The sequence below is a fragment of the Suricata suricatta genome, chromosome 4, assembly GCF_006229205.1.
Source record: "Suricata suricatta isolate VVHF042 chromosome 4, meerkat_22Aug2017_6uvM2_HiC, whole genome shotgun sequence".
NCBI lineage: Eukaryota > Metazoa > Chordata > Mammalia > Carnivora > Herpestidae > Suricata > Suricata suricatta.
Genome location: NC_043703.1, coordinates 86,062,869 through 86,080,266, shown reverse-complemented (window position 1 = coordinate 86,080,266; position 17,398 = coordinate 86,062,869). Strand labels below are relative to the sequence as shown.

Genomic DNA, 17,398 nt, shown 5'->3' with positions numbered 1-17,398 from the left:
TTTTACTGTAGGTATTTGCGTACAAGGTAACCAAGGGACGACACTGGGAACAGTAGTTTAGAAAAACTCCCTGGGGCCTTACATCCCTTCTGGACACAAAGCACGAATTCTAAAGCTGAATTTGTCACCTCTGCAGTCAGCTAGTTCAGAGTTATATGGTCTTGCCTCTTAGGAACCACCTCTGTCACTTGTTGAAATGGAGAAAATATTTTGAAATAATAACTACACCTTGTAATTATACAGAACCCAGCTAGAGGCGAGCTCATTACATGACACAGACATGACCTCACCTATCCTTGCCATGTTCACAAAAGGGGTAGTTTATTAACGTCCTTGAAACTGCTGGTGGACATCAAAGCTGGTGAAGGATGTGCCTTGCCTGGGGGTATAAACTCAGTTAGTACAGACCTGAAGGGTGGAGCCCCAGCCTGTGTGACGTTGGGACTTGGCTCCCGCACCTGCACAGGCAGCACTTAGCAAAGAACAGCCTTTGGCTTTCTCACCCTTTTGATTGTCTACTCCAGGTTGATTTCCAGAAAGAGATACCATGAAGCAACAACCACACTCATCTGTGCATTGATTCAACAAACACGTACTAGCACCAGTGGCCTGGCGGACCGTCAGGGAGGCCCTGGAGGAGTGTTCCCTTGAGTGTTCCTCACCCCTACAGGAAGAGGTGTGCGAGCAGATAAATTATAATACGAAGAGTAAAGTAGGTTCTACCTCTATGAAGAATTCATAAACTAGTGATGGCCGGGCAGCCCCAAATATATCCCAAACCCTCCAGCAATGCAAGCTGCAGAAGGAAGTTTACATTGCATCTCCGTGTGCGTCTCCAGGTCAGCCGTGCTGCACAGGCTACTCGGCAGGGCATTTTCGGAAGTGTCCAGAGTGCCTTGATTAATGATGGCGTGTAGATCTGACTTCAAAACGCTGACCCTCCTGTTGTTTTTTAATACCATTCTCATAGTCTAAAGATAATGGGGGAGCATAATACTTCATTAAGTCTTGGCATTTTACTCTTGCCTAATCCCCTCTCCAAATGAAGAGAAAGAGAGGTAGATTTGGGTATCATTCACTTAAAACTGAATCCTAAATGACAACTGAAGTGTTTGGATTTCACACATTCTAGAACTATCTTTATGAAAATCAGCATTCCGGGTGGTTTGCTCATAGCAGTCGGGGCTCTCGGGGCACTGTGGCCCTTCTTCTCGCTGACTCTTCTCTGCACCCTACTCCATGAGCCTAAAGTACTTGGGCGAGGAGCACAGTGGGTGACTGGGGTTCTGCAAGGGAAGTGTGGCTTCACAGACGTGAGTGTGGACTGGTCCCAGGGGGTGGCTGCAGAGACTCCGAAGCTGTTTCTGTCCTTCCCTCTCCAAGATGGGAGCAATGAACTCAGTCTCTGGGAGCCAATTTCCTCAGCTGACCAAGGGGGCCAATCCAAGGGTGCTGGACGAAGGAGACAGCTAAGCTCCTGCTGAGCTGGGGACTGATTTGGAACAGAGTAGCAGTCTAAGTGCTGTCCTGACCTGGTGTCCACAGGATTTCAGAACAGATTCCTGAGCGGCCCGCACACGGGCATTATATGATCTTTCTTTCAGCCCTGCTCTGCCTTCCTCTAACACAGAAACTACACAATCAATCCAGCAGGGAGACCTGGCAGCCCAGACACACCTTGGGGCCACAGACTGGGTGAAGGGCTCCGTCTGCCTGTCCTACGCTCTGCCGTGATGCCCTTTCACCTCTAACCCTGACTGGCTTTGGTCTGCTCTTATGTGGGGTCTCCCCCTGGAACTTTAGAACACTGACCTGCTTGTTCGGCTTCTTCTGCAGGGAGAAGCTTTCTGAGAAGGGGAGCTGAGGGGCAGGCTTCTGAGTTTTGGGCGTACTCGGCCTTCCCAGTTAGTGGCCAGCAAGCTCCTCCTGGCTGCCCCCTGCCCTTTAAGTGGATGCACATGGCCTCCCTGCAAAGGGAGCTGCCACCTGCTCTTCGGGGACACTTGCAGCTTTCACGTTTTGCTTCAAGAAACTGGCTTGTTCCCTCCTGTCATGTTGGCTAAAACCTACCTTTGCCATGTTGGAAAGGTATGTCTTTCTTCTTAGTCTTTTGACAAACACAGTAACTTCTGTTAAGGACAATACACATAGCCATTACTGATAGTGTAGCTTCAGGGTCTGATGTACACAGAGGGCAAGAGGAGGCACAGACAGACACACAATCTAGGAGAGACACAGACAGACACACAATCTAGGAGAGTACAGCCGCCTAAACTGCCCTCCACGTGGCGAGGCCTCCGCACATCCTGGTCTTCCCACCGCCCTCTATCCCTTTCCCGAATGGCTAGGAGAGGCTGGCAGGGGCCACTGACTGAAACACCCTCCTGCTCCCACCCCTTCCCCTCAGCCCCCCTCCCTTGTACCATAACATGATATAATCTCAGCATCTGATATGCCGGCTCAAAGGAGTGGAGGATTTTTGCCCAGGAAGCTTGAGTTCCCCCAACTTTGTCATCTCTACAATGCTCTCCTCAAAAAATGACCCAAGGAAAGGAAAGGATGACAGGAGAAAACATAAATGGAATGTGTGCATGTATTCATCTGACAAGTATTTGTGACGGATATGCGTGCTGGGTGTTTGCCAGGCCGTTGGATAGAGGAGGGCAGCCTTTACCCTGGAGGGGCTCACCCCCCGATGATGGTTCACCAGACCTACAGACCCCCTCCCCACAGGAGGCAAGTGCCCTGGCAGTGCGAGAGCAGCACGGGGAAGAATGAAGGAGGGGGTTTGTGGGGGGGGGGGTGCCGAGGGAAGGAGAGGCCCGTTTGGAAGAAGGTGTCGGGGATGGCTTCACTTAGAACATGCAAGTTAGGAGTTAGCGAGGGTGAGAGGGGGCTTGGGGATGGGGTCGACAGTCTAGGTGCAGACAGGAGCGGGGTTAAGGGCCTTTTGGGGGACAACCTGTCTTGTGTTACTGAGGAGAACCAGTGGAGGGAAGCCCTGGGGGGCTGGGGACAAAGATGGGACCAGAGGCCAAGCTGAGAATGACTTTGCACAGCAGACCTTCCCGGCAGCAGGGGCCATGGAAGGTTTTAATGGGTCAGATCACTGTGTAAAATGATCACTAAGTGTGGAGGGGAGTGTGTCTGAGGGGTGAGGCTGGAGGCAGGATGATCAACTAGGGTGTTCTGACATGGCCTCTGGGAAGCACAGAAGGCCCCTGGGGTCAGGTTAAGGCTAGAGGTAGAAAGCCACCACAGCAAAGCTGGAGTGGGGCCTCGTCTCCTGGCTTCATGGATCTTTTGCCACAGCAAGTTCCAGACCTCACATTCCCTGCAGCACTTCCTGCTGCTGATTCTTGGCTGGCAGTCATGGTTCCACGATCCCGGTGGGTCACATGAGATCAAGTTTCCTAGCTGTGAGTACTGAACCCAGCAAGGGGTGCAGGGCTGGGGGTTAAAATGAGACATGGCTGCATTCTGTGGGCACTCTGAGTGGGGAGCAGTGTGCAAAGATGGCAAGACTCAGCCCTGAGCAAGCTGGCCCAGGAAAAGGAGGGTCCTGGTGCGGTGTTGGAAGCAGCTACAGGCGGTGGTGGAGAACCTCACAGAGGCAAGAGGGAGCCAATGGGTATTTCCAGGGCCATAAAGCAGGTCACGCACACGTGGGTGAGTGCTGGCATTTAAAGGAAGCCATCGTAGGCCTGGAGCAGGCAAGCAGCCTGGGGGAAGCAGTATTCAGCCACTACCATCTGGCAGCATGATGGAAGGGAAAGTGTTCTAGAAAGCAGACTGAGACCTCAAAGGTGTCAATGCCCCTGCGGCCTAAGAGGTGTAAGAAAGTTAAGGACATGGGAGGGATTTCTAAAGAGGGAGCAATATTCTTTGAAGCCTTGTGGGAGGCCACACAGAGCACAAAGAGGCAGAAGAATGTTGGAGGCTGAGCCCTGGTCAGCCCTGATTGCTGGCCAGTGAGCCCAAGCAAGGACTGCAGGCTGCCCTCAAGGGGTTGGTTTGAGAAGGCACACATCAGCCCGGGGCTGGAGGCGAGGCCAGCTCCTTCCCTGCACCTCTAATCCTGAGGGCCTGTCAGAAATCCCCGTGAGTATTTATAAGGGGCAGTGGGTGAAAGGGTGTGGGTGGATCAGCTCGGGGGACCCATCATCATGCGAAAGCAAACACCAGCAGATCTGAAGAGGTCAGGCCTTGTGGCCCGCAGTTCAGTGCAGGAGGGAAGAGTTACCCAACAATGGAGGCGTCCTGCCTCAGTCTGAACGTCAGATACTTCATCTACTTACTCTAAACAAAATTCACGTTTTTCACTAAAGCCTACCTTTGAGTTTGGAGATCTGCACGCAGGCAGGGAAACCTTCCAAAGCATTAAGTAGCCACAGCTTAAATTTCTTACTAAATAACCGGACAGATTTCAGGTACTGAATAGGAACATCTTCCAAAAAGTCATGAAGGAGAACGTCCTCAACTCCCTACAACAGAATGTCAAGATATGGTGGCTGCCGGCCAGGGTAGGGGTCCTCTGGTTACAAGTGGCCATAGTCAGACGTGCCACAGACAGAGAGAAAGCCACCACCAGCCTTAGCCACTGCTCACTGTGAAAAATGTGCAGAGCCAGGATTTTTTTTTTAAAGATCTTAAAACATTGATAATTGATTCAAAATGTTAAGAAGCACTACTATTTCAGCCAATAGTAGGTGGGTCAAATCCAAATATAAGGGCTGAACCCAGCCTCCAGTTTTCAAAATTTTTTATTTTGAAGCACTATATTGTTTCCTAAAAAGTAAAAGGTAATGGCTCATGACCAGCCTAAGGAGAACCACAGAAATTATATATAACTAACCCCCAAATAATAATAACCACTCTAGAGATAGAGAGTTAACAATAAAAACCACCAACAACCTGAAAACCCTGGCACTTAGCTATATTCCAAAGCAATTCTTTCAATTACTCATTTTAAAAAGACTTCTTTTGTTGAAATTACCAGAGAAAGAACTTTGACTCAATGCAGGGTTCAGTAATCACTGGAACCATAGGTTACCACGTGTATTGGCTTTTTCTTTACATGAGGTAACTCTTGTTGAATTAAAAAAAAAAGCTGAGTTTTAGGGAAATATCAAAAGGCTCGTGGTCCATCAACACCACTATTTACCCCTCAAAGGGCCTGAAGACCACAGAGGCTGCATAGCAGGAGGGCTGTGATTCTAACCCCAGCATTTGGTATCAATTTCTAGAAAGGAAAGACAAACAAATGTCTTCCTACCTTGTACAGCTGCACATCGTAGCATTTAAAGAGACGGCACACATCAGGCAATGACATAAGCATGACTGTGTCTTGCTGCAGAGATTTCCAGAAAGAAATGAGCAAGTCTTCTACCTGATGAGGGAATAGAACATAACCTCTAAAAACCCATTTTGTGCCTGGTGACACTAATCCCCAATTACGTACTTAATCAGCTCCGAGTGATAATGGGACGAATTTCAGCCAGTTGATGTAAAACTCTGCCTATCTTCTCTTCCAGGCTGTGTTTTAGAAGTATTCTTTCCAGTAGTCTATCAGAGAGCAACTGCCAGTTGGATGGGATGATACGGAATGGAATTCTCATGAAGTTTTCTGGAAGGAAGGCTGTTTCTGACCACAAGGGGGCTCCTGTTGATTGTAACAGGATGAAGATCTGGCCACAGGGCACAGACCACAGTTTAGAATAAATGCTTATTGACTGATTCCCTCAATTATTGTCATCTCAGAAGGACATGTAACAGTTTGTAATCAAAGAGGATCCCTCCTTGCCAAGTTAGAATTCACCTAAGAACTATGTGATTAAAGAAGACCAGTGTCATTCTATATAGGGGCCTTCTTTAAAGACTTCTGTAGACACCTTTTGTTGTGGAACAAAATGGCAGCTTCCTTACTTTTGTTTATGTTTGCCCATGTTGACTCTTCAGACTCGATGCCAGCTAATAACAACTTGTCTTTTGGGGATTTTTGAAAGCTCAAATATTTTGAAGCATTGAAACCCTGACAGGAGGACCTGCCAATGACTACAAGCAAGGAGCTACCCCTGTATGTAGGCTGCCAAATAAGTTAGGCCCAACTCTTGAAATACCTGATGATGAATGTGTGATTTGAAATCTTGTTACCAGAGCATTAATTCTAGAGAAGACGTCTCCAAAGAGACTCAAAGATATGGAACAAAATACAATAGTGGGATGAGCACGGCAGTTAATCCTTTTACTGTCAAACTGGTAACTTTGGAGCACGGCTTTTTGGGGAGATGAGACAGCACCCATGGGCTCATCTCTGTTAACTCTCTCACCACCCTTTCCAAAGTCTTCCAATCCGGTGTATCTGCTTCAGGAATATTCCTCCAATTTGTCTATCTTTCCTTCTGATGTCATTGTCACTGCTCCAGACCTCCTCTTCTCACCTTGACTATGACAAAACCTTCTCACTGGCCTCTGCTCCAATATGATGATCTTGGATCACTGCGTCCCCACCCCCCACCTTCTCAATCAATCAGAATACTTCACAGGGCATGAGACCCTTTCTAGCACCAGACTTCCCTCTGGTTCTTGCCTTAAGAAATATTAATATTTAGTCACAGTGACCTTTCTGCCATGTCATGCCTGTGAACATCTTGCTACTTTTGCCTACGCCATTGGTCCTACCCGGAACCCCTTTCGTACTGCACTTTGAGTCTGCTGAATCTCTGCTTTTCCAGTGCAATCAACAGCAACATGGCTTCCCCCCGGGAGATTCTCAGACATCTTGCTACTATTCATCCTGGCACCCAGAACAATCCAATCAAGCTGCCATTGTAGAACTTCCCCTATTGTATCATATTTATTGGCTTATATTGCTCCTTTTAGTACCAGACTATAAGCCTATGGAGAATACCTTCCTAGTTCCAGAAATGGTTCTAGTTACAGGGTAAAAGTTAAGTTAATGTTTGATGAGCAAAAGGAAAGGAGTATATTAGATATCCAATGTGGATGGATATTTATAAAATTACATTAGTAGGACAGAGGCCGTCCTGACGACACCTTGGTATCTCCTTCACTGTAATGCTTTACATCCAATAAGTAAATGAACTCATGCGGAATGAACACTATCACCCCAAGTTGAAGTACTTAGAACATTAGGCCTCAAAAAAGCTGGAGTTTCTACAGCAAAAGATAAAATTCAGAATGCTTAAAAGATTAGCTCAGGTTTTCACAGCCAATTCTAGAATAAAATCATCCAATCATTACAACACAGATGACGCAGCTTCAAAGTCTTGCTTCCTTTTCAGTTAGCATGATATCAATAAAATGGCTCTTTAATGTTACTGAAAATTCCAGGGTGAATATTGTTACCAATATTTTATTCAAAATCAGCAGGAATTAGATCTTAAAAAATAGCTGAATTATATTTGAAGCATAAGGTTATCTTAGCACCTTGGAAATTTCCAAATGATTACACTGAATAAAAATATCACCTCAGATATCACCTCAATAACTATAAATAGCTGCCTTCTAAGCACTTTGGTGCAATGAATTCAACATCCCTTGAGGGGTCTTTTCCAGTACAATGATTAATGATGAGTCATAAATACTTGTGTTTTATAGATAAAACCCTACCCTCTCAAGTTCTCGGTTCCTCACATTTTGTAAAATGTCTTGGCAATAGTTGTAGTATTCATCAGCAAGAAAGGCCATCTAGGAAGGATATGGAAAATCATTTCAGTTTTAGGGGCACTTCCAGAATGAACGGATCCTCAAAGAACCTTTCTAAGCCCTTAGAGGCTGCTGCTCATGTTGCACTTCTATTGTGACAGTAGCTGAGCTCTGCCAGTGCTGTTTATTTATGTGGAGCAATGCATACACGTTATTGGCCTAACAGTGACATAGCTTCACTTCTGACGTCATAACTCTACCATCTGTACCATCCGCTAAAGAGGCCACCAATCTCTGACATCTTTCTCCCTAAACCCGTTTGCCCCTCCATGTTCCCCAGTCCCAGTTTCTAGAAAATCTGCGTTTCTGTTCTCTGCTCTGTCAGAGGGAAGCCCTCACTCTAATGACAAAGTGGTCCAAGGTGGACCCTTTCTATAAGAAGTGAGGGGAAGACCTGAACTTCCTGACTGCCACCAAGCCCAGGAAGAGAACATTGGTGTTTACAGGTCTGGAAGAAGGCAAACATTACTCCATCTGGTTCAAACGATCACAAGCAAAATAAGAAGACATTTACTCCCCTAGGCATCAAGTGCATGAAAAGTTAGTTTCCCCCATGTGTGCAAGCCTACCATTTTGTAGGAGTACTTCTTTGCCAGTTCTTGCTCCCAGAATGGACATCTCCTGAATTCAGACAAAGGAGATCCAACTGGGTCTGTCTTCATTGGTGAATGATTTTCACACTAGAAACCATTTGTACATGGATTATTTCTTCAAAATAAAATGAATTTTCTTGTGTATAAACCATGTCATGATCACATTGCCACTACAGGTTAATGTTCTATGTACCTTTTATACACACCTCTGCACATATTATTGATCCAGGCAACTTTTCCCCTAATTTCATTCCAAGTGATATTATCCTTCCCCCATAACTCTACAAACTATGGTAATCAGGAAGCAGTTAGGACTGAATATATTACCCAGATGTATCACTTTTTCAGTCATGTATTACAAGTGCTATATAGTAACATGTTAAAAATATTATCTATGAATAATTTAATACCACATACATGTATACAATCCTTGTCCATATAACTGTCCCTCCTTGAAATAAAACTGGATCCTGTCTAGGTCATGATGCTTGTATTATAAAAATGGTTAGTTGTATCAGAAATCTCAGGGCCTAATTACCAAGGAAAATGAAAAGCACAGACTTTAGAAGTACACATTACAGAATGGTAAAACCTTTCCATCAAGGAGAAAAAAAGGTGACACGGTAGAAAGCAAATTCAACATTTTTTCCTGCTGTCCCCTTTGAGCAAGGGAAGACATGATCACTCTTGGTTGATTGAAGAACATTGATTTTATTTTAAATGATTTCTTCAAGATTTTCCTGAACTACTTTTAAATAATTCCCATTTCAATAGAGTAGGATGAAGTCATTCCCGTGAGTTGGAAATTGAGCTGGCGCAGCCCACCATGTGAGATTGCAACAAAACTCTTTATTCTCTCTCCACCCCAATGGTGCTCTTTGACAATACAATTCTAAGATCAATATTTCATCATCCTTAGCTTCCACAGATCTTATAGACTTGGAGCCTTACTGAACTACTCACTTATATCTTGATTAGTAGATTGTTTATGTGGGTTTGCAGTACGTTCGTCTGCAAGCCACCTGAGGGCAGAGTGGCCTTTAAACGGCCTGCACCCACCCTCGTGGATCTGAGTGGGGCTCATCTCCCACCCCACACAGTGCCGCACATACTCGAGGACACACATTACCAGCTTCCTCTCCTCATGTTTCCTTGTTATCAACCCACATCACAGTGAGGATCAAGGAGCTTCGGGATCCTGGGTCCACAGCCTTCTTAGTGTCCTAAAATCTGTACTACTTAACTCTCTGTGGTCCTGCCCCTCTTTGGGATTCTGATGAAAACAATTGTTCCTCTCTTTGAAAAAATGCATGGTATGCACTTAATATTGTGAAGACAGTTCCCCCTATTGTGTTGAAATTCCCCCTATTGATATTTTTGGAATAAAAATAGAGGCCTGGGTGTCTAAATAAATACATAAAGTAGTCACGCAGAAAGTCAACAGCTCAAAAAAATGTCATTTCCTTTGGGTGCTGTTTGATTCTCACTGGGTTTGCACTGGGTGCTATTCAACCTTCATTCTTACCACTTTGGAACACTGGATTCATTTGGGTCATCGGAGGAAGAGCTCCTCTAGCATGTGGGTGAGGGTCATTAAGAAAAATGGGGCTATTTCACAGCGTTCACTGTCCTAGTCATCAATCTCCTATTAGAGAATCACTAAGGAATCATCCAGTCCTACTCTGGGCTGGCTTCTCTTACCTAACTACATCCATTTTCTCCACAGCACACCGTGACCTCCTGTATTCATCAATGCTCCTGAGGCTTATGTTTCTATCATCAAAGCCAGTACTTCTCAGGTGTGGTCCTGAAACCATCCATACTGGAATCCCTGGGAGCACTTGAGGTTCATATCCCTAGGGCTCTAGGAGATCAGATGAGGCCAGAAGTCTGTCATTTTAATCCACCTCCTTAGTGAGCCTTAGCATGCTCAAGTGGAGAACCATAGTTCCAGTCAGACTAGTCTCTGTCTCACTGGACATGGAAACTTCATCACAGTTCTACCTGTTCAAAGTCTGTGTATGTACTATTGTAGTCATATAAGAGATCATTACAAGGTACATGTAAAAGTAATCAGCTACCAAAAGATAATAATAAAAAAAAGTTTTGTGTTCCTGAAGTTAATTCCTTCCCAGTTCTTCCTGTGAAAATAATTGATCTTTCAGGAAAAAAATTACTTTAAGATCATGAATTGAAATCTTTTCTTTACAAAGTACATAATCAGAAATCTAAAGCAAAAGTTTATTACAGAACCACTGAAGTTGGAATTTCTGCAGAAGGCATTCAGGAAAGAATCAGAGGGACTCACATTCTGGAGAAATAATTCAGCAAAATGACAAAGAAAAATGTGAGAAATTCTATTTAGATTTTCCAGGTATATCAAATGCAGTTTGGGATTTTCAGTGGTTCCAAAAAAACTGTCATTGTAATCTTTAGTGAGCACATACCATGTGTCACACCCTGGAGGTACAGTGGGGGACCCTACCTGTCAACACCCAACCCTCTAGGTATTATCTGCCTCCCCTATCAATTCTCCTGGATTCCTTTGGTCCTTTCTGAATCCTTGAAGACACTGCTCCCTTTATTATCACTTGTCATCCAAAATGACAATGGATCTTGTCATTTTCCTTTGACAGTTGCCTCAGTGGTGGCCTACAGTCCAAATCCAAATTCTTCAGCCTGGCTTTGACCAGCTATTTGCCATCTGACCCCACCCAGAGTCTACTGTTTTCCCAAATCCTCACCTCCCATTCCTCATTGCCACACACTTCCCAGCATGAATGCAAGCTACACTCTCAAGATGAATGCCTTCTAGAAGAAGATCTGAGTGATCCCTCCAGGGTCAGCTCAAGGACAGTGTGGCAGGCAGACTAATGGCTGTCCAAGATGTCCACATCCTAATCCCTGGAACCTTAGAGGGTGAGAGGGACTTTGCAGATGGGATTAAGCCTAAGGACCTTACAATGGGGAGATTATCTGGACCATCCAGACAGCCCCATTGTAATCCCAAGGGTTCTTAACAGGGGGGAGTCCTTAACAGGTGCAAAGAACCAGAGAGATGGCACTGTGAAAAGGACATAGCCTGCCTTTGCTGGTTTTGAAGACTGAGGAAGAAGCCATGAGCCAAGCAAAAATGGTCAGCCTCAAAAGCTGGAAAAGACAAGATATAGATCCTCCCCTTAATTCCCCAGAAAGACTGTAGCTGGCACTTTGATATTATCCTGGTGAGAACCATGTCAGACTGTGACCTCCAGAACTGTAAGAAAATAAGTTTGTGTTGTAAGCCAGTAACTTGCACTAGATCTGTTACAGTGGTAATAGGAAATGAACACAGGCCACCTCTTCCATGAAGTCATCCTTAATCACTCTGGCCCACTACAACCTTTTCTCCCCAATCCCACTTTGGAGTTCCCAATCCATCTACAGCCTACCCCGCCCATTCCACAGCACACTGGTTATTTCATGTCTATCTCAGTCTCCCAACCATGAAACTGTATTCTATTCAAGTATAGGGATCTGTTTTTGTTTCTTTTTATTTTCTTTCACACCCCATTCAGTCCTCAAGCATGATGGTCACAAAACAGGTTTTCAAAAAGTTATCCATTCAATGACACCTTTCACCAAGACATCATCAAAGTACTATGTCATCTTGGCCAACTTAAGCAAAATTCAACTTGTGTGTTATAGATTAGCTATTAATAGTTGTGGCGTCCTAATTCAAAAAGCTATAACTGTAATATGGAGACATTTTAACATAAATTTATTGCTAACCACCTAGGCATCCTTCTTAATTATAGCAAAAGAAACACCAACAGCTGAGGAGCAGCAAACCAATATGCCCTTTGAGGACATCTGTCCCAGCACAGGACACATGGTGGACACTCGCCAACTCTGGGCATATGGGTGAGTGGTTAAGTAAGGGCCACAAATAATAAGAACATTAAGCATAGGAAAACACTTGCATCTAATCAGGCAATTGCTGAATATTGCAGGGCCTATTATAGTAAATTTATTTTATTCCATACTCACTGTTCCTTCTTGTTGGATAATGCTGTTATAATTAGTAGATTTTTCAAAGGCAATGGTATCTCCACTGTGACAGAACAGATAACAAGAAATAATTTTAGTAAGCCACCTGTTTCTGAGCACAAGTATGAAGTGTTTTGTTTTTTTATTTTGCAGCAAGTTTACTTATATGGGGTATAGTTTTAATTTCAAAACTCTCTCCCAAGTTTCTATACATGATTGGTGATTAGCACCTATTTGGAGCTAAAAAAAAATCAATTTCTATAATGGGAGTAACCATGTATTTCTTTTGAGAGGTTTATTCTCCTAAGAAGTAAAGTTGTGATGTCATCTTGGGAAGGACTTGCTCCTGAGAGAAAAGAAAAATTATCATGCAAATAAAGTCTTATACTTTCTGATTTGGGGCTTAAAATTTTTTAATGTTTATTTTTGAGAGAAAGAGAGAGTGTGAGAGTAGGGGTAGGACAGAGAGAGACAGAGGGAGAGAGAGAGAGAGAGAGAGAGAATCCAAAGCAGGCTCCAGTTTCCAAGCATAGAGCCCAACACAGGGCTTGAACCCACAAAGCACAAGATTATGACCTGAGCTGAAGTCAGATGCTTAACCAACTGAGCCATCCAGGTGCCCCTGATTTGGGGCTTTTAAAATGATCAATTCAGAGATGAGAATATTCTCTGAGTGGATGGATGTAGCAGAGCACCTTCACAGAACAAGGAGATAGAGAATAATGGGATGTATGTTCCATTTCACAATGCCTCTTGGATTCATACCTTATATATGATAGTTATATGTCATGGAGAACAGATTAAGTCCTATCCATGCAGTCTGGTACATTTAGCCTTTAAATTTGGGTATTTGAGAAACTGGGAGCCCAGAGACGTCTCCCTTTACACAAGGAATGTGTTTTCTGTGGATGTCAGAGGAGATGACATTTTTCCCCCGTGCTCCCACCATCCTCGGAGCTGTGGTTGCTCCGTCCACTCCAAGTCAATACACATCCTCATACCTGATTGTTTCAACTCTATGTAAACATTCAAAGAGAAGAGGAAGGTAGTGGATTAGTGCTCTGCTTCTGGGAGCAAGGTAATGGTCCTTTAAAAAAATTTACATCCAGGTTAGCATTTAGTGCAATAATGATTTCAGGGGTAGGATCTAGTGATTCATTTCCTACATATAACACCTAGTGCTCATCCCAACAAATGTCTTCTTTAATGCCCCATGCCCATTTAGCCCATCCGCCCCAGAAGCCCTCAGTTTGTTCTCTTTTTGCTTCCTTTCCCTTATGTTCATCTGTTTTGTATCTTATTTTCCACATATGAGTGAAGTCATATGATATTTGTTTTTGTCTGACTAACTTCACTTAGCATAATACCCTATAGTTCCATCCACAGTGTTGCAAGTGGCAAGATTTCATTCTTTTTGATTGCCCAGTAATACTCCATCTTCTTTAGCCATTCATTTATTAATGAACATTTGGGCTTTTTCCATACCTTGGCCATTATTGATAGCACTGCTGTAAACATTGGGGTGCTGTTCCTTTGGAATATCACACTTTATCCTTTGGATAAATACCTAGTAGTGCAATTGCTGGGTCATAGGGTGGTTCTATTTTTAATTTCTTAAGGAACTTCTATATTGTTTTCCAGAATGGCTGTACCAGTTTGGATTTCCACCAGCAGTGCAAAAGGGTTCCTCTTTCTCTGCATCCTTGCAAACATCTGTCGTTAAGGCAATGGTCTTTAATGGGATATCTGGAAGGAGGTGAGAGTCAGGGGGAGCAGGGAAGATGAAGGTAGACAGCTTTCGTCTCACACAGGGAGACACTGTGGTCCCTCTCAGCCTCTCCAAACCCCCAGAAGCTCTCTGCTGAAGGCCTCTGTCCATCCAGTCTCCAATTCAAGTCATGGAAAACAGGGCACAATACTTGATACCCATCTAATCAATGTTTCCACATAATAGTCTATTTCAAAATAGGGCAAATAGATTCAGGGTCTAGATACAAAACCACTAGAAATCCACCCTCTTTCCCTTCCATTAAGAGTTGTTATCACAATGGGAATTGTACTTTGGAGTACTTAATGGCAAGAGGGTGGGATCTCCAGAATGTGGGATCTGTTCAACCTGGAGGGGAGATATAGATATCTCCTCTGCCTAGTAAGATGGATTGATGGTTGATGCAAGGAGAGCCACAGGTGAAGAATTTGATGTCTTGTAATTTCACTTATCATATCTCAATGATCTCTTGGAGAGGCGTGGACCCTGATGGAGTTTCTCCTGCTAAAATTTGTAAGGAGCCCATTGCCACACAAATTCTGGGACATTACATCAACAAGACCAACAGACAATACATAAAGCATTGGATAAAATATAGAATGAAAGAAAACAGAAGTAAATATCAGAAATGACAGTTCACTGAGTAAAGGGCTAATAAATGAGGAATTTAAATAAAAATATATAGTCATCAGCCTTTAAGAAATGTCTTAAAAATCACTTGTGAGGCTTTCCTCCACTAAATTGGAGGTAATTTCTCTGAAAGTCTACAGTGTGTTAATATGCTACTACTAATATATTTCGTTGGAAAATGAATGCAAGACTATGGTATGAATATATTCAGGTCCATCCATCCATCCATCCACCCACCCATCCATCCATCTATCCATCTCTTATTCCTTCATCAAATATTTACTGCATGCCTCCTGTATGTTGGGCACTGCAGTTGGCCCTGGGGGATATAGCTGTGATCATGGCAGACAGTCTGTTCTCACAGAGGTAATGGCCTCTGGAGAGGGGGAAAAATGTTATCCAAATAATTGCAAAGACATTGAGTGGGAGTTAAGACAGTTGAAATATAGGGTGTTAGGGGAACATATGTCGGGGGGCCCATGCTATCCTCTTGTTAGTTTAGTTAGTTTAACAGTTACATGCCTATAAATTAGAAGCTTGATAAACTCAGGAGTTTCCTTTGTGATTAGCTAGCCCATCTGGTTGGTAGTTATCACAACATTGTACTTGGACAGCACTTACTAGACTCTTTGGACAATGACAGCAATCTTCGAGACATTCCTGTAGATACTTAGAAAAAGGAGTCTGGAAGCTTGAAGGTTTGGTTTCGGACTTAAAGGAAGAAGAAAAGAAACCCTCCACCTTATTGCTCACCCCCTCTGCTCCAACCCTGATTCTGGTAGCTTTGGAAGCCAATAAATTGAGAGCGATACTTTCAATTATTTTGGGTTTATGAATGCAACCCATAGTTCCTGCCATGTGTTCAATGTAGAAAAGAGGTTAATTCAACAGCCTTTGAAAGGAGGGTGCTGTTATCCTCCTCACTATGAAAAGGAAGACTGAAGGGGAAGTCCCTGCCTTATAGAGGCCATAAGGTATCAGACTAGGGGATACAACCCCACTATCCTCACTGGGGAGATATTTTATTTTTGTGGCACTTAAATTGGGGGATTTTATGCTTTGAAACAATAGCGACAGGAAAAATAAAATTTGTCAACTTTGAAGAGAGATGTTAAAAAAAAAAAAAGGCCCATCTGCAACTGGCCAGACAGTGACAGTCTGCTTACAGAATGACAAGGCAGCCTCTTCCAACCTTGGCATGACTTACTTCAGGTCAATGGCTCACAACATGGGTCTGGATTTAGTGCGATCCTATATATTTCTTTAAAAAATTACCTAGTCTCAAAGGCCCCTTCAAGCAAAGATGCATGAAAGTATGTATCAGCTAGTGGGAGAGAAGGAGGCAGTATCAGAGCCAGGCTACAAAGCAGGTTAGCAGAGGATCACTGTTGGAGAGCAGCCTTGTGCCAAGAGGGAGGTCTGTGGAGACCCAAATCAAGGGTGTCGGCACCCAGAGGATCTGGTTGAGGCTGAAAGGACATTGCAGGTCTTGGCCCCAAACTTTAATCTTTTTTAAAAAATAGTTTATTGTCAAATTGGTTTCCATACAACACCCAGTGCTCTTCCCCATAAATGCCCTCCTCCATCACCACCACCTCTTTTCCCTCCTCCCCCTTCCCCTTCAACCCTCAGTTCATTTTCAGCATTCAACAGTCTCTCAAGTTTTACATCCCTCTCTCTCTCCCCAACTCTCTTTTCCTCTTCCCCTCCCCCTGGTCCTCCATTAGGTTTCTCCTGTTTTCCTGTTAGACCTATGAGTGCAAACATATGGTATCTGTCCTTCTCTGCCTGGCTTATTTCGCTTAGCATGACATCCTCAGGGTCCATCCACTTTCCTACAAATGGCCATATGTCATTCCCTCTCATTGTCATGTAGTACTCCATTGTGTATATATACCACATCTTCTTGATCCACTCATCAGGTGATGGACATTTAGGCTTTTTCCATGTTTTGGCTATTGTTGACATTGCTGCTATGAACATTGGGGTACATGTGCTCCTATGCATCAGCACTTCTGTATTTCTTGGGTAAGTCCCTAGCAGTGCTATTGCTGGGTCATAGGGGAGTTCTATGGATAGTTTTTTGAGGAACCTCCACACTGTTTTCCAGAGCGGCTGCACCAGTTTACATTCCCACCAACAGTGTAGGAGGGTGCCCGTCTCTCCACAGCCTCTTGATTTGTTCATTTTAGCCACTCTGACTGGCGTGAGGTGGTATCTCAGCCCACACTTTAATCTTTACACAAGGCTGGGTTGGACTAGAATGGGAGACTGGTAGACAGGTGGGGTCTACTGGTAGACGGTAGGGAGGCCAAAATAGCACTGGAGGTGACACTTTCAGCTTTCAGAGTGCCAGCCAGGATGGTCTTGTGTTCTAGGGGTCACTGTCACTGTATCACTTCCCATGTGCGATTCTGGTTCAATCCTGTGGGACATTTATTAGGTTGTGGTCAAAAGCATAGCCATTGCTAAAATATGGTTCTAATAAAACCACACCGATATCCAAATCCAGCCTTGCCATGAAGGAAGGGTTTCCAGTCTAAGACGTCTTCTTCCCTCATTCCCTGAGGCCTGAGATGCTTTCATGGTGCTGAATCGAGTCTGCCCAGTGAGGTCACCTGTGTTGTGGGCTCCTGCTCCAGAGTATAAG

At 44.1% G+C, this 17,398-nt stretch overlaps 1 protein-coding gene across 1 annotated transcript in view; it reads right to left on the bottom strand.

Moving 5' to 3' along the window:
* The window catches only part of RFX8 (RFX family member 8, lacking RFX DNA binding domain), a 57,169-nt gene that overhangs the window by 10,776 nt on the left and 28,995 nt on the right, over window positions 1–17,398 (bottom strand). The window contains exons 5-12 of the mRNA XM_029938495.1: window positions 12,351–12,414; window positions 8,298–8,408; window positions 7,633–7,710; window positions 5,276–5,389; window positions 4,334–4,484; window positions 2,071–2,129; window positions 781–971; window positions 597–664 (exon numbers count right to left, since the gene is read on the bottom strand). Of these exons, the coding sequence (XP_029794355.1) occupies window positions 597–664; window positions 781–971; window positions 2,071–2,129; window positions 4,334–4,484; window positions 5,276–5,389; window positions 7,633–7,710; window positions 8,298–8,408; window positions 12,351–12,414 (836 nt within the window). The remainder of the gene's footprint in view (window positions 1–596; window positions 665–780; window positions 972–2,070; window positions 2,130–4,333; window positions 4,485–5,275; window positions 5,390–7,632; window positions 7,711–8,297; window positions 8,409–12,350; window positions 12,415–17,398) is intronic.